Source organism: Mobula birostris, chromosome 27 (assembly GCF_030028105.1).
Source record: "Mobula birostris isolate sMobBir1 chromosome 27, sMobBir1.hap1, whole genome shotgun sequence".
NCBI lineage: Eukaryota > Metazoa > Chordata > Chondrichthyes > Myliobatiformes > Myliobatidae > Mobula > Mobula birostris.
This window is the reverse complement of record NC_092396.1, coordinates 5,775,569-5,798,357: the sequence shown is the minus strand read 5'-3', so window position 1 is coordinate 5,798,357 and position 22,789 is coordinate 5,775,569. Positions and strand designations below refer to the sequence as shown.

The 22,789-nt window shown below is 46.1% G+C and overlaps 1 protein-coding gene across 13 annotated transcripts in view; it reads left to right on the top strand.

Moving 5' to 3' along the window:
• Positions 1-22,789, top strand: part of samd11 (sterile alpha motif domain containing 11) — a 324,620-nt gene that overhangs the window by 214,812 nt on the left and 87,019 nt on the right. For all 13 annotated transcript variants that reach the window (XM_072244904.1, XM_072244903.1, XM_072244902.1 and 10 more), the window contains one exon: positions 18,821-18,965. In XM_072244904.1, the coding sequence (XP_072101005.1) occupies positions 18,821-18,965 (145 nt within the window). The remainder of the gene's footprint in view (positions 1-18,820; positions 18,966-22,789) is intronic.

Sequence of the window (22,789 nt, the reverse complement as noted above, 5' to 3'; positions counted from 1 at the left end):
GCATTGTCTGATCCATCTGGACGGGTTTTATTTATTTATTTATCTATCTGTCTGTCTGTTTATTTATTTATGTATTTACTTAGTTACTTATTTAGAAATAGAGCGCAGAACAGGCCCTTGTAGTTCACTGATCCACTGATTTAACCCCAGCCTAATTACGGGACAATTTACGGTGACCAATTAATCTACCAACCGGTATGTCTTTGGAATGTGGGAGGAAACTGGAGCACCCAGAGGAAACCCACTTGCTTCACGAGAAGGGATGTACAGACCTCTTACAGAGGATGCTAGAACTGAACCCCGAACTCCACCACCCCAAGCTGAAGTAAAGTGGTGCCCCTGGATTGAAGTACCTTTGGCTATTTGATGAGATGAGATGGCTTCCTCAAGGGGCTTGAGGAGAAAACCTCTCTCCATTCTAATTCTGGGACTTTGAAGGAAGCTATGATTGCTAGCTCTGAACCAGCCCATCTCTCCAATCCTCGCTCTTGTTAGGAATTGGCATTGGTGCCCGACGATAGGAACAGCGGAGAGACCAGCGTTTGTAGAAGGAGGGAGAGGTTAGTTTGGGAGGGTTAGATTGAAATAATGACTCTGTTTCCTTCTTCAAGAAGAATAAAGATTAGCTCTATTTGACGCATTAACTTGTGGGGCTCCACAGTTGTATAGTGGTCAGCACAGTACTATTACAGTTTGGGGCATCGGAGTTTGGAGTTCAGTTCCGGCGTCCACTATAGCAAGCTTGTACATTCCTTCCCATGTGTGTGTGGGTTTCCTCTGGGTACTCAGCTTTCCTCCCACAGTCCATGGAGGCCCCGGTTAGCAGGTTAATTGGTCATTGCAAATTGTCCCATGATTAGGCTAAGGGCGAATCAGTGTGTTGCTGGCGGCACAGCTCAGTGGACAGTAACGTCCTGTTCTTTACTATATCTCTAAATAAATATGTCAGTAAATAAATAAACAAAAACACAAACATTGAAACATCAGAACAGAGAAATGTGTCGTTTGCGTCAATGACCAACACAGTCTGAGGATGTGCTGGGGGCAGCCTGCAAGTGTTGCTATGCTTCCAGCTTCAATGTAGCATGCCCACAACTGACTAACCTGGACCGTACGTCTTTGGAATGTGGAAGGCAACCGGAGCACAGGGAGAATGTACAAACTCCTTACGGACAGCAGCAGGAACTGCGATGTCTGCCGCTGTATCACTGCTGTTTTTGTGACCCAAGAAGACACATTTGCTATAGTTGTGTGCATATTCCCGTGTGCGTGCCTGCGTCTACATGCATTAATGTCTGTGTTTGCGTCTGTGACAATTATATGGTGGTGTAGACTTTGAGATACAGGAGGAGACCAGAGAATCCAGAGGAAGCCTAGGCAGTCACAAAGAGAACCTGCAGACTCCACACAGACATAGAACAAACACAGTACAGTACAGGAATAGGCCATTCAGCCCACAATATTTATACTAATCAGAATCAGGTTTATTATAAGACCATAAGATACAGGAGCAGAATTAGGTCATTTGACCCCTCGAGTCTTATCTGCCATTCCGCCATGGCTGAATTATTATCCCTCTCAACCCCATTCTCCTGCCTTCTCCCTGTAACCTTTGATGCCCTTATTAATCAAGAACCTATCATCTTCTGCAATAAATATACCCAATGCCTTGGCCTCCCCAGACGCCTGTGGCAATGAATTCTACAGATTCATCACCCTCTGGCTGAAGAAATTCCTCCTCATCTCTGTTGTAAGCGTATGTACTTCTATTCTGAGGCTGTGCCCTCTGGTCCTAGACTGTGCCACTATAGGAAACATGCTCTCCACACCCACTCTGTCCAGGCATTTCAATATCTGAAAGGTTTCAGTGAGATCTCCCCTCATTCTTCTAAACTCCAATGAGTTCAGGCCCAGAGACATCAAATGCTCCTCATATGTTAACCCTTACATTTTTTGGAATCATTCTCGTGAACCTTCTCCAATGCCAACTCATCCTTTCTTGGATAAGGGGCCCAAAACTGCTCGCAGTGGTCTGACCAATGCCTCAGAAAGTCTCAGCGTCACATCCTGTGTCACGGCGGCTATGAGGCAGTGCTGCCTCCGACTGCGCCATGGTGCCGCCCCACCCAAGAGGGAAGAAGAGTCTCACTTCCCGTTGTCTTTGTGGATTTCCAGTGTATCTGGATATGTGGCTGCATGCGTTATCTCCTTTCCAGTCAACCCTGTGCTTACTACAGCTTTGGAGCGCGTCTCTCAACACCTGCGGGGCTTCCAGCTGCCTGATTTGGTGGGGCGATAAGTTTCAAGTGCAGAAGATGTCACTTCTGGCAGGGCGCAGGCTGATCATGGAACAGATAGTGCTGCTTCTCAGAAGGGAGGCAGCTCTTTACCTCAACCTGAGTTCTAGGGAAAGGTTGAATAGGTTCGGACTTTATTCCCTGGAGTGCAGGAGAATGAGGGGAGATTTGATAGAGATATTCAGAATTATGAGGGGTATAGGTACAGTAAATGCAGGCTGGCTTTTTCCACTGAGGTTGGGTAAGACTATAGCTAGATGTCGTACTTAAGGGGAACCTGAGAGGGAATCTGCAGGTGGTGGTGTTACTACACCTTGCCTCTCTTGCTCACTGTATTGGCAGCTTCTGGAGGCACTATTGAGAAAGGTTTGATGCAAAGAATTTGGATAGGATGCCTTCTTGAACCTGGGAACACCACCACTTGGAAATCCCCCTCCAAGTCACTCACCATTCTGACTTGGAAACATATCACTATTCCTTCATCGCTGCTGGGCCATGATCACGGAATTCCCTTCCTAAAAACACTGTGGGTGTACCTACACCTCAGGGACTGCAGTGGTTCAAGAAGGCAGCTCATCACCACCTTCTCAAGGGCAACTAGGGATGGGCTATAAATGCTGGCTTAGCTGGCAATGCCCACATCCCATAAACGAATAAATAAAAAAATAAACAATACCTTTTAACCTACTCCAAGGTCAATCTAACCCTTCCCTCCTACACACCTCTTCATTTTTCTGTCATCCATGTGCCCATCTAAGAGTTTTGTAAATACCCCTAATGTATCTGCCTCTACCACCACCCTTGGCAGGGTGTTCCACACACCCACCTCTCTGTGTGTTACAAACCTACAAAATCAGGTTTAATATCACTAGCTTATGTTATGAAATCTCTTGTTTTGCGGTAGCAGTATATTGCAATCATCTGTTTGTTATGTGCTGTGTCATGTGACGTAGGCAATCATGGTCTTTCACCATGGTTGTTCTTGGCAAATTTTTCTACAGAAATGGTTTGTCATTGCCGCCTTCTGGACAGTGCTCGTACAGGGCAAGTGAGTCCAGCCGTTATCAACACTCTTCAGGGATTGTAGGCCTGGCGTCAGTGGTCACATGACCAGGACTTGTGATGTGACCAGCTGCTCATGCGACCATTGACTGTCAGCTCCCATGGTTTCATGCGACTCTGATCGGGGGGCTAAGCGGGTGCTACTCCTTGCCTGAGGGTGACCTGCAGGCCAGCAGAAGGGGGGAGCACCTTACACCACTTTTGGAAGAGACATATCTCCACCCCGCCACCCACTGCAATACAGTGCATAATAATTAAAAACTGTAAATTAAAATAAGTATATCTAAAAAAAGAAAAATAAATAAGTAGTGTAAAAAGAGATGAAATAAATACTGAGGTAGTGTTCATGCGTTTATTGTCCATTCATAAATCTGATGTCAGAGGGAAGAAGCTGTTCCTGAATCATTCAGTGTATGCCTTCACCTTCCCGATGGTAGCGATGAGAGGAGAGCATGTCCCGGTGACGGGGACCGGCTTTTTGAGGCATCACCTTTTGAAGGTGCCCTGGATACTGGGGAGGCGAGTGCCCATACAACCTTCTGCGGCTTTTTCTGATCCTGTGCAGTGGCCCCTCCATACCAGACGGTGATGCAGCCACTCAGAATGCTCTCCACGGTACACCTGTAGAAATTTGCGAGTGTTTTTCGTGACAAACCAAATCTCCTCAAGCTGCTAAGGAATATAGCTGCTGTCGTGCCTTCTTTGTCATTGCATCAATATGTTGGGGCCAGGATAGGTCCTTGGAGATGTTGGCACCCAGGAACTTGAAACTGCTCACCCTTTCCACTTCTGACCCCTTGATAAGGACTGGTGTGTGTTCCATCGACTTCCCCTTCCTGACGTTCACAATCAGTTCCTTGGTCTTACTGACGTTGTGGTAAGGTTGTTGCTGTAACACCACTCAACCAGCTGATCTGTCTCGTTCCTGTACACCTTCTCGTCACCATCTGAAATTCTGCCAGTGACAGTTGTGTCAGCGGCAAATTTACAGATGGCTGGCCACACAATCATGGGTGCAGAGAGAGCAGACCACTGGGCAAAGCACGCATGCTTGAGATGCACCAGTATTGATTTTCAGCAAGGAGGAGATGTCATTTCTGATCCGCACAGACTGTGGTCTCCTGGTGAGAAAGTCAAGGATCCAGTTGCACGGGGAGGTATAGAGGCCCAGGTTTTGATGCTTGTTGTTTAGAACTGAAGATATAATTGTGTTGAAGGCTGAGTTACAGTCAATAAACAGCAGCTGATCTAAGTATTGCTCTTGTCCTGGTGATCAAAGGCAGAGTGGAGAGCCAGTGAGATTGCATCCACAGTAGACCTATTGTGGCGGGTCTAAGTGCTTGCATAGTCAGGAGTTGATTCATGACCAAACTCTCAAAGCACTTTGACATCCCCAGGTATACTTTCCTACAATCACCTTAAAATTATAACAACTCGTATTAGCCATTTCTGCCCTGGGGGAAAGTCCTTGGCTGTCCGCTTGATCTATGCCTCTTATCATCTTGTACATGTTTTTAAACACTTGGTGGATTTTTGATGCCTCTGCAAGATGGGGAGGTCAGTGTAATCTGGAGTCCCACCACTGACAACAAAGCACTGACCGACGCCTTGGTGGAAGGTGTGGAGGAGAGGCTCAGCTTACCTGCACGGTCAAGAACTTCACAAATAGTTCAAAGTTCTAAGTAAATTTATTATCAAAGTACATGTATGTCACCATATACAACATTGAGATTCATTTACTTGCAGGCATTCACAGTAAATACAAAGAAATAATAATAATAATAATAATAAAGTGTAGTGGTTAGTTCAACACTTTACAGTACAGGTGACCCAAGTTCAATTCCCGCCACTGCCTGTAAGAAATTTGTACGTTCACTCTGTGACCTCATGATTTTCCTCTGGGTGCTCCAGTTTCCTGCCACAGTTCAAGACATACCAGTTGCTAGGTTAATTATTCATTGTAAATAGTCCTGTGATTAGGTTAGGGTTAAATCGGGGGATTGCCGGGCGGCGTGGTTCAGAGGGCCGGAAGGGCCTGTTCTGCACTGTATCTCAATTAAAAACAATGTCAAGAACTTGAGATGAGGAGTCATTGAAAGTGAGTCCATCGGTTGTGGAATCGGTTCCGTGAAGGGGTGAGTGGTGTTGAGTGCATTTATCCCTTCTGATTCAAGAGCCTGGTGGTTGACGTGTATGGTGATGTGGACCCTGAGGCTCCTGTACCTCCCTCTGGACGGCAGCAGCAAGAAGAGAGCATGGCCTGGAGGTCCTTGATGGATGCTGCTTTCCTGTGGCAGTGTTCCCTGTAGATGTGCTCAAAACTAGGAGAGGATTCTACAGCATTGCTGCAGTTATATTCGTGGAGTCTTGACAAAACGCTGAAGACACGGAGCATGTTGTAGATTTAGTGAAAGGGGCAATAATGTCCAAGGTGCCAATTATTTTCAAATCATAGTAGGATTTATCAAAATTTATGTATCGCAGTTTTTTTTAAAGCTTTTCCTGTTCCAAGAGCTGTCAACAGCAAAGTCGATGTGTCAATCAATGTGATGCCCACATGTCATCAAATGGCATGATTTTTGTTTTGCATTCCTGACAGGCTCGTCGGGGGTTTGCATAGGAAAAGATCGATGCAACCACTTGTAATTGGCAGCAAGCCAGGCTCTTCAATTATAAATACCATGGCAACGCCAAAAAGAAAAGCCTGGCATCCTAGATAATTAATTGACTGAAGTATATAATGAAACATTTTAATTTTTGCCCTGTTTTGTCAGTAGCGCACTAATGTGCAGGCATATACACAGAACGGTACAACTCAGGAACCGGCCCTTCAGCCCACAATGATGTACTGAAATCAAATAAATTAGTAATCCAAGTTCAAGGTCGATTTTATAATCAAAGTAGATACAGTATATACAGCAAGTGACAGGAATTCTGCAGATGCTGGAAATTCAAGCAACACACATCAAAGTTGCTGGTGAACGCAGCAGGCCAGGCAGCATCTCTAGGAAGAGGTACAGTCGACGTTTCAGGCTGAGACCCTTCGTCAGGACTAACTGAAGGAAGAGCTAGTAAGAGATTTGAAAGTGGGAGGGGAAGGGGGAGATCCAAAATGATGGGAGAAGACAGGAGGGGGAGGGATGGAGCCAAGAACTGGACAGGTGATTGGCAAAGGGGATATGAGAGGATCATGAGACAGGAGGTCCGGGGAGAAAGACGGGGGAGGGGGGAACCCAGAGGATGGGCAAGAGGTATATTCAGAGGGACAGAGGGAGAAAAAGGAAAGTGAGAGAAAGAATGTGTGTATAAAAATAAATAACGGATGGGGTACGAGGGGGAGGTGGGGCATTAGCGGAAGTTAGAGAAGTCAATGTTCAAGTATACACTTTCAAATCTCTTACTATCTCTTCCTTCAGTTAGTCCTGACGAAGGGTCTCGGCCTGAAATGTCAACTGTACCTCTTCCTAGAGATGCTGCCTGGCCTGCTGCATTCACCAGCAACTTTGATGTGTGTTGCTTCAAGTATACAGTATCACCATATACAGCCCTGAAGTTCATTTTCCTGTGGGCGTACTCAGCAAATCTGTAGAATAGTAACTATAAGCAGGATCAATGAAAAAATTAGCTAGAGTGCAGAGAACACCAAACTCTGCAGATGCAAATATAAATAAATAAGAGAGAATGAAATAACAAGATACAGTATCCTTAAAGTGAGGTCATTGGTTGTGGGAACACCTCAATGGATGGGCAAGTGAGTGTAGTTAACCCCATTTGTTCAAGAGCCTGATGGTTGAGGGGTAGTAACTGTTCTTGAATGTTGTGGTGTGAGTCCTGAGGCTCTCGTACTTTATCTCTGATGGCAGCAGCGAGAAAAGAGCATGGCCTGGGTGATGGGAATCTCTGCTGATGGGTGCTGCTTTCCAACAACAGCATTTCATGCAGATGTACTCGATGGCTGGGGGCGTTTTACCCAGGATGTACTGGACCGAATCCACTATCTTTTGTAGGATTTTCCGTTCAAAGGAATTGGTGTTTCCATACCAGACCGTGATGCAGCCAGTGATGGCCAACCACACTAATCTCTTCTGCATGCACAAGGTCTATATCCTTCCATTTTCTTCACATTTATGTTCCTATCTAAAAGTCTCTTAAAAGTTTCTAACGTTTCTGCATCTACCACCACCACAGGAAGCCCCTTCCAGGCATCCATCACTCTCTGTGTAAAGGAATCGAAGATTCTGCATTTGGAATTGAGAACAAAAGTGTGCCGGTGCGTGCACACATACACAGACACACACACACACATACACGCGCACGTGAACACACATGAACACACACGTATGCATGGTCTTGTAGATACATGTAAGCACACTCATTCTCTCCCTTAACATCCTTTCACTCTCCTGGTACACTTTAGCACAACTGGCTTGCTCACTTGTGCTTGTGAGCTTACATGTTTATGCACGCTCACACTTACACTGGTGTGCTTGCTCACACTTGTGCGCACTGCTATGTTGGCACTGGAAGCATGGCAACACTTGCCCAGCACAAACCTTATTGATTTAATTTGATGCAAATTTTGCTTTTTCACTGTGCGCTGTCACAGGAAAGTAGCACCCATCATCAGGGACCCTCACCACCCAGGTCCTACTCCCTTCTCACTGCTGCCATCAGGAAGGAGGTACAGGAGCCTTAAGACCTGCACTACCAGATTCAGGAACAGTTATTACCCCCCAACCATCAGGGACTTAAACCAGTAGGGATAACTTTGCTTAACTTCACTTGCCCCATCACTGAACTGTTCCCACAACCTATGGACTCACTCTCAAGGGCTCTTCATCTCGTGTTCTTGATATTCATTGCTTATTTATTTTTTATTTTATTTCTTTTTTCTTTTATATTTGCAGTTTTCCTTTGCACTCTGGTTGTTTGTCTACCCTTTTGGGTATGGTCTTTCATTTTCTATTGTGTTTCTTGAATTTACTGAGTATGCCTGCAAGAAAACAAAACTCAGGGTTGTATATGGTGACATGTATTTACTTTGAACTTTGATGTACATGTGGTTAATAAAGTTAGTTTCTATTTCTAACACAAAATGTTTTGCATATGCTGGAAATCCAGAGCAACACACACACACACACACACACACACACACACACACACACACACACACACACACACACACACACACACACAAAATACTGGAGGAACTCGGCAGGTCAGGCAGCATCTATGGAGTGGAGGAAACGGTTGATGATTTGGGCCCGGAAAGTCGAGCATTTATTCCTCTCCATAGACGCTGCCTGACCTGCTGAGTTTCTCCAGCACGTTGCGTGTATTGCTCTGGATTCCCAGCCTCTGCAGAATCTCTAATGTTTACCGTTGCTCAGCCACACTACGTTTACGCTCACACACATATTTGCACTGTGGGATGCACTCACACACTCAACACCATCTCACACACTCTCACCCGTGCAAACCTTCCCAATGCTGTTCCTGCCTGTTGGACAGGGTTATTTTTCTCTCTCTCTTTCAAACTAAATTTACAACATGTCATATGGCTTCAGGGCCTTGGCAAGGTTCCAAGAATATAACTGCAGCGAGCGCCGTGTAATCATAGAGTGCTACAGAACAGCGCCAGGCCCTTTGGCCCACCTAGTGCGTGGCAAGCCTATTCTGCCTTTTCCCATTTGCCTACACCTGGGCCATCACTCTCCATGTCCCTCCCATCCATGTATCTATCCAAACTTCTCTTAAATGTTGAAATCAAACCCACACCCACCACTTCTGCTGACAGCTGGTTCCACATTTGTACCACCAACTGAGTGAAGTTCCCCTTAAGTCTTTCACCTTTCACCCTTAACCCATGACCTCCAGTTCTCCTCTGGCCCAACCTCAGTGGAAAAACCCTGCGTTTACCTTATCTATACCCCTCATAGTTTATATACAGTGAAAATAATCCTAACTCTGATTTTGAAACTGACACCCTGGTTCCCCCTTGATAGTTTCTTTTCTAAACTCTTGGTTTTCTGTGCATTTATTTCTCAATAGCTCAGAATAAAAATAAAAATAAAATAATTTCAGTCTCATTGGAGCAGGGGGGAGGAGTGCAGCACACTGGCAAAACTTTTATCCAGAAGTGAAATCATTTTTATAACTGTCTGGAAGCAGATGTGACACGGCCTGTTTAGGAAGCCCGAGTCAGCTAGGCTGTGAAGGAGGGGTTGTTAGTGGTTTGCTTTCTTCGTGGCAACAATAGTTTCTTCAACATAATGTTGATTGGTAGCATATTAGTCACTGGGTGGAAAGTACGATTTCTTTTTCCATGTCAAGCCCCAAACCCCTGTAGGTTTCTCTTTAAAGGCATGTGATCAGCAACCCACACGGGGCTTCATCCCTTTCTGCGTGTGTGATGTAACCATTTACATCTGCACCGCTTCCTAGTCTGCCAAGACAAGGTAAGTACTCAGTGACTGGGGCCGCTGACAGAATTTCACAGACGGCTGGCTTGTCGGGTGTTAAAAGGGCGTGTGTGCGCCTGAAGTCAGTGGGCGATGGACACCTGTCCGTCGTGGTCCCTCTCCCCGGCACAGTGTCTCCCAGCTCCTCGTGTGAAGGAGTTGTGTGTTTGGATCTTGCGAAGTTACGGAGACCCCTGTTGTTCAACTGACCCACTACCTGTGGATTGTGTGTGTGTACGCGCTGTTTCCTCGGTCGTGTCGGATCCAAAGTTCAAAGTAAATTTCAAGATTGCTTAATGTCATTTCCAGTACACAAATGTGAAGGAGAACGAAATAATTTACTATTTCACTATTATCAATTATACATTTATTATCAAAGTACAGATATGTCACCATGTACTACCCTGAAATTCATTTTCTTGCCGGGGGACTTCCAACTCACGGAATGTCCCCCCTCCAAATAGTTTCTCCTCTGGGTGACTCGGGACATTATTGGTGGGGTGGGGGGAGGGAATGTCACCCTTTTGTAGAAGTCCGTCTCCCTCCGACATCGAGCCCCGAAGTTCTGGGTCTTCGCGTTCGGTGTGGCAGGGCGGAGTCCTGAGTGCGTTCAGGTGGTGCCGGGACAGGGAGGTGGGGTCCGGGGCGGGGAGGGGGTGAAAGCGGTGAGCGTGGCCGCTTTAAGAGAGGCATCTCTCTCCCCGCTCTCCCCTCCCTCTCTCCCCTCCCCTCCCTCTCTCCCCTCCCCTCCCTCTCTCCCCTCCCCTCCCTCTCTCCCCTCCCTCTCTCCCCTCCCCTCTCTCCCCTCCCCTCTCTCCCCTCCCCTCTCTCCCCTCCCCTCCTCTCCCCTCTCAATCCCTCCCCTCCCCCCTCCCCCCCTCCCCCACCTCCCACCTCCCCCCTCCCCCACCTCCCCCCTCCCCCACCTCCCCCCCCTCCCCCACCCTCCCTCACCTCCCTCACCTCCCTCCCCTCTCTCCCCTCCCCTCCCCTCTCTCCCCTCCCCTCTCTCCCCTCCCCTCTCTCCCCTCCCCTCTCTCCCCTCCCTCTCTCTCCCCTCCCTCTCTCTCCCCTCCCTCTCTCTCCCCTCCCCTCTCTCTCCCCTCCCTCTCTCTCCCCTCCCTCTCTCTCCCCTCCCTCTCTCTCCCCTCCTCTCTCTCTCCCCTCCCTCTCTCTCCCCTCCCTCTCTCTCCCCTCCCTCCCTTTCCCCTCCCCTCTCCTCTCTCCCCCTCTCCCCTCCCCCCCATCTGCTGCTTTCCCCGTGGGGGTGGGGATCTCGCCACGGCTGCCCTTTTGACTGCGAGGCTCAAACTGAGTTGTCGCTTCAGGCGGCACGGGTGACTCAACGAGACCAAGGTGGTGCTTGCGGATGAACGGGGAACATTTAACCGGCAGACCGCCGCCCATGGCGGAGAAAGGAGGGCCAAGGGCGGGAGTCACACTGCATGCAATTGTCGGTCTTGATTTTTTTAAATATAAAAATCAAAATAAGGTTTGAAATCGCTGGCATGTGCCGTGAAATGTGTTATTTTGCCGGGCAGTACAGTGCAATACATAATAATAAAAAACTATAAATTACAAGGAGGTAAATATATCTTATAATTTGTAGTTTTATATATATAATTAAATTAAATGAGTAGCGCAAAAAGAGAATAAAAATAGTTCGTGTACACGGAACTATGAATTACAATAAAATTATGCATATATTAAATTAAATAAGTAGTGCAAGAATATAGTGAGGTAGAGTCCGTGGATTCGTTGTCCTTTCAGAAATCTGAGGGTGCGAGGAAGAAACATCTAGTGTGTGTCTTGAGGTTCCTGTACCACCTCTTGATGGTCGCAATAAAACGAAGGCATGTCCCGGGTGGTGCGGTCCTTAATGGTGATGATAACGATAGATTCTGCAGATGCTGGAAATCCAGAGTAACACGCACACACACATGCAAAACGATGGAAGAGTATCTTCTTCCCAGCTCCAGAAGTCACCCTTGAGAATATCTGGTGATTAAGAATTGTACAATAAAGAATTCCAGCATCTGCAGAATTTCTTGTGGTTATTAAAGAATTGTGCTCGCTCTCTTAACCACAGCTGCCACGGTGAGTTTTTTCCGATTTCCCCTCTGAGCTGTGTCTGGGTCTCGGGTCTCTGGTTGCCATCAGGGAACTCCGGTGGGAGTGAAAGTCTGTGGCAGGTGGGATCCGACACGTCCACCTGCCAGCCGGGTCAGTCCCCGACCCGTTGACTGCACCGTGGAGCCTGGCCTGAATGACTGTGTGGTAAACATTTTAGTGTAACAGTCCTGGTAGAAGGGCCTCGTCCTGAAACCATCGACTGCTTATTCATTTCCATAGCTGACCTGCTGTGTCCCTCCAGAATTTTTGTATGTGCCACAGACCAACAGCGTGTTTAGGGTAACAGACCACGCACTCTTCCCGCTTCTGCTTTCAGAAAAGAGGTACAGGGGCCTCAGAACCCACACCAGGAGATTCAGGAATAATTATTACCCTACAACCGGCAGGTTCGTGAAGCAGCGTGGACAGCTTCACTCACCTCAGCTCTGAATTGTTCCCCCAAACAATAGACTCACTTTCAAGGACCCTTCATCCCATGTTCTCAATATTTATTGCTTATTATTATGTATTATTATTTAATAATTTAATTTTAAAAATTCGATTGTATTTGCACTGTTGCTGTCTTCTGCACATTGGTTGTTCGATCATCCTGCAGTTTTGCATTGATGCTATTGTGTGGCTTTGCATTTACTGTGAATGCCCACAAGAAAATGTATCTCGGGGTTGTATATGGTAACTTTGGTAATAAATACACATTGAACTTTGAAGCCTCTCGGCCTCCAATGCAAACTTTTTATTCCTCTCTGTAGGGTGCTGCCTGACCTGCTGAGTTACTCTGGCATTTTGTGTGTGTTTCTCTGGATTTCCAGCATCTGCAGAATCTCTTGTGTTTATGATTTGCTGTGATATTTAGAGGTCTGAAGCCCACAAATCAGAAAGAGGGGTTGGGAGGGAGGGAGGGATGGCTTGCTGGGTTTAAGCTGCATACATCTCCCACTGTCAAAGGGCAGAAGATAAGTCCTTTAATGCGAGTCTGCAGAAGGTCCCACTCACACTGATCAGTAGATGCTCAGGCAGGATCTCTGATGGTGACGATGACAGGAAATCTGTGTTGGAGAGTTTTTAAAGTGAGAAGACCGTTGCAGTGGGGGCATTTCCAGTCACATGGCCTCAGAAGACCCAGGTACAGTGGCTCATGTAGCTGTCACAAACTGGGGTTTTCCTTGGTTACAATGGATGACCAGGATGTCTTCTGTGCCTCGTCATGCCCCTTCACTCTTTATGGAGCGTTGTAGAACCACCTTCCTGCTCACACTGTAGGTCTCATCTGCCCAGTCTGCCAGAGCTGACTTCGCATGCTAGGACAAGCTCGTTCCTATCTCACCGTGGTATGAAACTCACAGGCTACCGTCACCTGGTTTATCTCACCTGTTGAAGTGGTATACTGGGGAGTGGCTGCTGTCTCATGCAAACTGTTGGAGCCACAGGTGAGAACTGAATGTCCAGTGGGGGACCAAAGCTCAGTGAGCTGCCCCAGAATGGATGAGACAAGCCCCTTCGATAGGAGTGTTACCCCTCCCCGGACACCCCATACACCCCCACAGTTGGCATCCAGGGAAAGGAATACACAGCTGACGTTTCAGGCTGAGCATCTGCCCCACTTGCTGAGTTCCTCCAGTAGTTTGTGTGTGTTACTCTGGATTTCCAGCATCTGCAGAATCTCTGGTGATCATCAGTAGATGTTGTTTGGCTGAAAGTGCTGGAAAACTCCACATGGGGCTTGGGATTTGAGATTAACCCTGGCCTTGGCCCAAAACATTGGCTGTTTATTGCTCTCCACAGGTGCTGTCTGACCTGCTGAGCTTTTAGAGATAGAGTGCACAACAGTCCCTTCTGACCAATGTGTAACACCGCCTAGACTCCCACCTATGTAATACTAGCCTAATGGCGGTACAATTTACAATGGTGAATTAACCTACTAACTGGAACGTCTTTGGACTGTGGGAGGAAACTGGAGCACCCGGAGGAAACTCAGACGGTCACGGGGAGAACGTACAAACTCCTTACAGACAGCACTGGAACTGAACTCCAAACTCCGACATCTCAAACTGTAATAGCATCGTGCAAAACGCTATACTACCATGGTGCCTCCGGCATACTGTGTGCATTAACCTGTGTGTACGTTTTAGTTAGAGAAATCAAACCTTTAGAAAGGGGTGACATAGTGTCGGATGGTGTTGAGTCATTGTAGATAGATAAGCAACTGCAAGAGTAAAAAGACCCTGATGGGAGTTGTATACAGACCCCCAAACAGTAGTAAGGATGTTGCCTACAAATTACAGCAGGAAATAGAAAATGTATGCCAAAAGGGCAATGTTACAATAGTTATGGGGGACTTCAATATGCAGGTGGATTGGGAAAATCAGTTTGGTGCTGGATGACAGTAGGAGGAATTTCTAGAGTGCATATGAGATGGCTTTTTAGAGCAGCTCATGGCTGAGCCTGCTAAAGGATCAGCTATTCTGGACTGGGTGTTGTGCAATGAGCCAGAATTGATTAAGGTCAAAGAACCCTTAGGGGAAAGTGATCATTCTATGATCAAATTCATCCTGAAATTTGAGAAGGAGAAGCTAAAGTCAAATGTATCCGTTTTACAGTGGTGTAAAGGGAATTACAGAGGCTTGAGAGAGGAGTTGGCCAGAATTGATTGGAGAAGAGCACTGGCAGGGATGACCAGGGTCGTGGAGGATCGTTGTTTTGATTTTACTGCGTACTGTACCAGCAGTTATGGTTGAAATGACAATAAAAGCGACTTGACTTGATTTGACTTGACGGCAGAGCAGCAATGGCTGGAGTTTCTGGAAGCAATTTGCAAGGCACAGGATATATACATCCCAATAAGGAATAAATATTCTAAAGGAAAGATGACACAACATAAAAGTCAAAGAGAGGGCATATAATAGAGTAAATATTAGTGGGAAGCATTTAAAAACCAACAGAAGGCAAGTAAAAAAGACATTAAGGTAAAAATGGAATACAAAAATAAGCTAGCCAATAATATTAAAGAGGATACCAGAAGTTTCTTCAGATACATAATGCATAAATGAGAGGTGACAGTGGATATTGGACCGCTGGACAATGATGCTGGAGAGGTAGTAAAGGGGGGACAATAAAATAGCAGACGAACTGTTTCAGTATTTTGCATCAGTTTTCGTGGTGGAAGATACTAGCAGTATCATGGAAGTTCCAGGTGTCGGGTCATGAAGTGCGTGAAGTTACCATTACTAGAGAGAAGGATCTTGGGGAAACGAAAGGGTCTGAAGGTAGATAATTCACCTGCACCAGATGGTGTACACTCCAGAGTTACAAAAGAGGTGGCTGAAGAGATCATGGAGGCATTAGTAATGATCTTTCAGGAATCACTAGATTTTTGAATGATTCCAGAAGACAGGAAAATTGCAAATGTTACCCCGCTCTTCAGGAGGGGAGGGAGCAGAAGAAAGGAAACTATGGGCCAGTTAGTCTGACTTCAGTAGTTGGGAAGATGTTGGAGTCGTTTATTAAGGATGAGGTCTCAGGCTACTTGGAGGCAGATGATAAGATAGGCTGAAGTCAGCATGGTTTCCTCAAGGGAAAATCTTGCCTGACAAATCTGTTGGAATTCTTTGAAGAAATAACAAGCATGAAAGACAAAGGAGAATTGGTAGATGTTGTGTACTTGAATTTTCAGAAGGCTTTTGACAAGGTGCCACTTGGTTAATAGTAGAGATCCATGGTGTAAAAAAAGGTTGGGAACTCTTGCTGTAGAGACTGTTGTGTGTGCAAACCCCAGGAGATCAATAGTTTCTGAGATACTCAAACCACTCCATCATTCTACAGTCCTAGTCACTTGGATCACATTTCTTTTTCATTCTGATGTTTGGTCTGAACAATAACTGAATCTTTTGAGCATGTCTGCATGATTCTTTAGTGCATTGAGTGGCTGCCACATGATTGGCTGATTGGATATTTGCATTAACGAGAAGATACAGTGGTGTACCTCATAAAGTGGCCACTGAATGTATTGTGCATTTAGGAGTAGTGAGGGAAGGTGAATACTTACCCCATAGTTTGGAGACATCTTTTTCTATAAGTTAAACGGATGCCATTCTCCTTGTGTGTTGGTTCCCTTAATGACAAGTTGATCATCATTGAATTAATATTTTCATGGCTGGGAGTCAATGCAGTGATGCAAGTCATGCCTTCTTCTCATTACTACCCTCAGAGAGGAGGTACAGGAGGCACCATGGACACTAGCCTCCCAGTATCAACTCCTTCAAAAGGCGATGCCTGAAAAAAGCAGTATCCATCATTAAGGACACCCATTACCCAGGACATGTCCTCTTCTCATTGCTGCCATCAGGGAGGAGGTACAGGAGCCTGAAGGCACACACTCAACGATTCAGGAACAGCTTCTTCCCCTCTGCCATCCGATTTATGAATGGCCAGCGAACCCTCGTACAATTCCTCACTGTTTTGCTATCTTTTTGCTACTTTCTACTTATTATTAGATATATATTATTTCTTTTTGTTATACAGCTCTGTGCAAAAGTCATAGACACCTATATATGGCTAGGGTAGCTAAGACTTTTTCATAGTACTGTATTTGTCAATGTGGAGCAGAAAGAGAGTTTGTAAATCTGGTGGGAGTAAAGGATGTTGGGAATAACGAGGGTGGAGCGTTGTGGGGTAGTTGTGGGACAGGGGGCAGAGAAGGAATGCCAGGGTTGGGATGGGATTGGCGCATGTGCAAACACACCCAGCCCTGAGACACCAGGCAAGGTCATTTGATTCCAAACTATTGGTTTATTGATCATTACAGCATGTCTCTCCGGTGCCTCCCGCTCCCTCCCCTTTACCCAACCATGATTCCCCTCTCCCTGCCCTTTTCCCACTCTCAGTCCACAATAGAGACCCATATCAGAATCAGGTTTATCATCACTCACATGTCATGAAATTTGTTTTTACTTGTGATAGTGGTATAGTGCAATACATTAAATGACTGCAGTACTGTGCAAGCACATAAAAATACTACAGCCACTGCCGAGAAGAAGGCAATGGTAAACCACTTCTGCAGAAAAAGTTGCCAAGAAAAATCATGGGACCATGATCGCCCATATCATACGACACAGAACGTAATGAACGAATAACTGTGTAAACGTCTTCAGCACCCTAGTTATATATATATGTGCCTACAACTTTTCTACAGAATTGTAATTTATTTAGCGTTTTCTGTATTACACAGTACTGCTGCTGCAAAACAACAAATTTCAGGACATTTGTCAGTGATTATAAACCTGATCCTAAGATTAGATTCTGATATTTTACCTTGTGCCACCTGATTTGATCTGTATGAACAATATGCAGGGCAAGATCCTCACAGTGTCTATGTACAGGTGACAACCACTCTCTGGAGTTCTGAAGAATGAGGGGTGGCCTCAGTGGAACCTATCATATGTTGAAAGGTCTCGATAGAATGGAGGCGGATAGGATGTTTCATAAGGTGGGGAAGTCAAGCCCAGAGGGCACAGCCTCAGGACAGAGGGACATCCTTTGAGAACGGAGATGAGGAGGAATTTCTTCAGCCAGAGAGTGGTGAATGTGTGCAATCCATTGCCACAGGTGGAGGCCAAATTACTGGCAATACTTAAGGCAATGGCTGATAAATTCGTGATTAGTCAGGGCATGAAGGGAAACGGGGCGAAGGCAAGAGACTCGGGCTGAGAGGAAAAATGGATCAGCCATAATGAAATGGTGGGGCAGACTTGATTGACCAATGACCTAACCCTGCTCCTATAACTTACGGTCTTAATGCCAACTCCTGTTGCCCTACTCTGTAATGCCGGCCTCACCCACTTCGGTTGACTCCTACCTGCCTGCTCAGTTTAAGGGCCATTAGAGAATGATGTAGGAAGCTACATCACCAGCAGATTCTGCATCCTGTCAACTTGCAGACAAATATAAGCAATTTGTATATATTGCACGGTCCTGCTGCCGCACAACGACGAATTTCACCACATAGATCAGGGAGAATAAACCCGATTCAGATTCTGATTCATTGGGACATCCTGGGAGCAGTGCGGCGGGGCAGAGTCGGAGGTAGATAATGGGTGCTTTCCCAAGCACATCGGGTGTGTCTCTGTGGCGCTTGTCGGAAGCACAGGTAATTGGTGTTGTTTATTTGTTGTTGTTACTCCTTTCCAGGCCTTGCAGCGCATCGAGCGGTAACTTTGCTGAGTCTTTAGCATCTTTGTCTTTTTTTTGAGGCCGAGTTGCTAGCTCGATGCTCAACCCGGCACGAATGGAAGTGTGCAGGGAGACCATTCGTCTCAAAGTCCAGTTAGAAGACCATGGATTTGCGCCTTGGAAGGTTTCCAGGGCGCAGGCCTGGGCAAGGTTGTATGGAAGACTGGCAGTTGCCCATGCTGCAAGTGTCCCCTCTCCACGCCACCGATGTTGTCCAAGGGAAGGGCATTAGGACCCATACAGCTTGGCACCAGTGTCGTCGCAGAGCAATGTGTGGTTAAGTGCCTTGCTCAAGGATACACACGCTGCCTCAGCCAAGGCTCAAACTAGCAATCTTCAAATCACTAGACGAACGCCTTAACTACTTGGCCATGCGCCAACACGTACCTATATAAGTATTGGTTAAGTATTCTTGTTCATTTAAATAATTATTTATATTTATGTAAAAATACGTTAAGTGCATATGTCATCACGCTACCACCTGAGACGTGGGTGCCGTGCCTTGCTTAAAGTAAACTCAAAGTTAGGCCTGTATTTTTGGACCCCTTTGAATGAGTTTAATGTTCTGAAGTCACAAAAAGTAAAAGGTAGTTCTGAAAGAAAGGGATGGCAAAGAAATGTGACATTTGCTTCTCCCGACAGACCTGCTGAGAGTTCGGCAAGAGGCAGCCAGCGCCGTCCGCACATCCGGTGGCATGGAGGCTCACATTCCGTCGTCAAGCAGCTCGTCAAGCCAGCGGAGGAAGCAGGGGCTCCCCCAGCACAGAGACGCACATTTTAATGAGAGGTCAGTGTCAGCTCGGTTCCCACGTTACTGCAGTAGCTGGACATGTGACAGCCTACTTATTACCCGATCGAATCTCGCGCAGTCACAAACACACCAGGATTCTGCAGATGCTGCAATTCCAGAGCAACACACAAAAAAAAAACGCTGGAGCAAGCCAGCAGGTCAGGCAGCTTCTATGGAGGGCAATAAACAGTCGACGTTTTCATCAGGACTGGAAAGGAAGGGGGCAGAAGCCATTGCTCTGTCTGCTACAAAAGGTGGCTACCCTTTTCAATTCTACTTCCCATTCCCATTCAGACACGTCGATCCATGGCCTCCTCTGTTGCCATAATGAGACCAGACTCAGTTTGGAGGAGCAACACCTCATATTCCTTCTGGGACACCTCCAACCTGGTGGCATGAACATCAATTCCTCCAACTTCCAGTAATTCCTCCTCCCTTCCTCTCTCCTTACTCTTTCCTCTCCCCCTCCCCACCTTCTTATTCTGGCCTCTGCCCCCTCCCTGTCCAGTTCTGCTGAAGGGTCTCAGCCTGAAACGTTGACTGTCCATTTCCCTCTTTAGATGCTACCTGAACTGTTGAGTTACTGCAGTATGTTGTGCGTGTCATGTTAACAATCACTGTGATCAATACTGTATGACATGAACTTGGCAGTGTTTAGAGCCCAGAAACAGGCCGCTGGGTTGATGATGTCCAAGCCTGCATTCAGATTCTAGTATTCCACATTCTCCCCACACTCTGCGGAAAGACGACTCTCCTGAATTTCATGTACTTGTCCTCAACGCTTGAGAAATTGCCTGGGCCAGACTCGGTCCATAAATTGCCCTAAATTTAAGGATTACAGTCACAGGGAGATCCTGCGAACTCTACACAGACAGCACCCAGGCCAGGATTGAACATGGGTCTCTGACACGGTGAGAGGCAGTGGGTCTATTTGCTGCACTTTGCTCCTTTCTACTGCACCCATATAGACTATTTTCTAAATGGGGAGAAAATTCAGAAATCAGAGGTGCAAGGAGTCCCACGTTAGCGTGGTGCTACTACAGCTCGGGCGTAAGAGTTGGGAGTTCAATTCCAGCACAGTCTGTCTGGCCGCTGTACTTTCTCACCGTGACTACGAAGGTTTCCTCCGGGTGCTCCGGTTTCTTCCCACATTCCAAAGACTTACTGGTTCGAAGTAATTGGTCATTGTGAATTGTCCTGTGATTTGGCTCGTGTTAAATTGGGCGGGTTACTGGGTGGTGTGTCTTGGTAGGCCAGAAGGGCCTGTTCCACATTGTATCTCTAAAGCAATAAAATGAAATAAATAAGGAACTTGTGAATCCTAGGATTCCCTAAAGGCTAGGTTGTGGGTTGAGTTGGTGGCAAGGCAACATTAGCATTCATTTCGAGAGAACTAGAATTAGGGTTGCCAACTTTCTCGCTCCCAAATAAGGGACAAAAGTAGCAGTCAAATGCTGGGACACTTGTGTTTGCCCCGAGAAGGACTACCATGACCACGAAGCCTTGTGCGGGCACCTGTGTGCGCATTGCGCATGCGTGTACGTGCCGATTTTTTTTTCTACAAATCGGTTTTGGCTTAATCTTCCCGACTACACTGTACATACATTATTTCTACTTTATATAGGCTGTGTCGTATCATTCCTGCTTTTACTATATGTTACTGTTATTTTAGGTTTTATGTGTTATTTGGTATGATTTGGTAGGTTATTTTTTGGGTCTGGGAACGCTCAAAAATTTTTCTCATATAAATTAATGGTAATTGCTCCTTCACCTTACGCCATGTCGGCAAGAAAGTTTTCATAGGAACGCTCTATCTTAGTGGGGGAAATACGGGACAAGGGTGGTCCCGTATGGGACAAACCAATTTAGCCCAATATACGGGATGTCCCGGCTAATACAGGACAGTGTGCAACCCTAACTAGAATATAAAAGCAAGGATGTAATGCTGAGGCTTTATAAGGCATTGGTCAGATTGTACTTGGAGTTTGAGGTTTAGAGACCCTCTGTAAGAGAGGAGGGTGACAAGAATGATCTCAGGAATAAAACAGTTAACGTATGAGATAGGTTTGGTGGCTCTGGGCCTGTACTTGCTGAAGTTTAGAAGAATGAGGGGAGATGGCAGTGAAAGGTATTGAAAGGCCTAGATAGAGTGCACATGGAGAGGATGTCTCCTAGTGAGGGAGTCTAGGGCCAGAGCGCACAGTCTCAGATTAGGACATTCCTTTAGAACAGAGATGAGGAGGCATTTCTTTAGCCAGAGGATAGTGAATCTGTGGAACTTAGTGCCACAGGTGTTGGGGAGGCCAAGTCACAATCGAAGGTTGAGAGGTTGTTGAATACTGAGGTCATCAAAGGTTGTGGGGAGAAAGCAGCAGTTGGGATTGAGAGGAATAATAAATCAGCCATGCTGAAATTGCTGAACAGACTCAACAGGCCTGATATTTCTCCTATGTCTTATGGTCTCCATAGGTTGTTTTCTCTCTCAGTGCTTCCCGTGAGCGAGGGACTTGCTGAGACATTCCTCCTTTGCACACGTCACTGGCTGAGCTTTAAAATCTGGATTTAAAAAAAAATACAGGAGGTTTTTTTGTCTCTGTAGAAGTGTGAGAGTTGAGGGAGATCATTCAGAATTGACGTGAAGGGGTTAAGTCAACAGCAACTCGTGTTTTTACAGTTAGTGTGGGAAAACAACTCCAGGGAATTTAGCGGAAGAATAATCGAGCAAATGAATTGACCCCATGACTGAGCGGGAGGTAAATGACCCACAGGTCGGTGAGAAGGAGGCTCAGAGGAAGAGAGGGAGGCAGGAGGCAGAGGGGTTTAGGTAGACCAACAACCAGGGCAACTGAAGCCTGACAGACAGACCGACTAAATGATGTGTGAATTACGGACTGGTGTTAAATTTCCTTAAATTAGCAGCAGAGGTTTGGAGCTGTTGTGTGAGGGGGAGAGGCAGCTACGAGCTCTCCACACTGACAGAACAAAGTTTCTTTTGCCACCCTCCAATGTCATTCGCAATCTGAAGCAATTCCCACTTCCTCAGTTCACATTTATTTGTTTTCTGTTTTCTGTGAGTCTACTGTAAGAAGTATCAAGAATCGACTTTATATTTGCTACGTATGTTTACACTCGAAGGCCACTTTATTCGATTCCTCCTGTACCTAATAAAGTGGTCACTGAGTGTATGTTTGTGGTTTTCTGCTGTTTGTAGCCCATCCATTTGAAGGTTTGGCGTTTCAGAGGTGCTCTTCTGCACACCACTGTTGTAACATGTGGTTATTTGAGCTACTGTCGCCTTCCTGTCAGCTTGAACCAGTCCGGCCATTCTCCTCTGACCTCTCTCACTGACAAGGTGTTATCACTCACATAACGGCTGCTCACTGGATACTACTTGTTTTTCCAGACCGTTCTCTGTAAACTCTGTAAACTTTGGCGTCTGTGAAAATCTCAGGAGATCAGCAGTTTCTGAGATACTCAAAACACCCTGTGGAACATCATTCCATGGTCAAAGTCGCTTTGATCACATTTCTTCCCCATTCTCAAACAAAAGAAAATCTATAGATGCTGGAAATCCAAACAACACACACAAATGCTGGAGGAACTCAACAGGCCAGGCAGTATCTATGGAAAAATCCTTCAGCAGGACTCTGGTCTGAACAACAACTGAACCTCATGACCATGTCTGCATGCTTTTATGCATTGAGTTACTACCACATTATTGGCCAATTAGATATTCACGTTAATAAGCAGGGGTACAGAATTAGTAACGATAACGTTAAAGGTTAAAGTACGGATATCTAATTAAAAATGTGCATAAAACC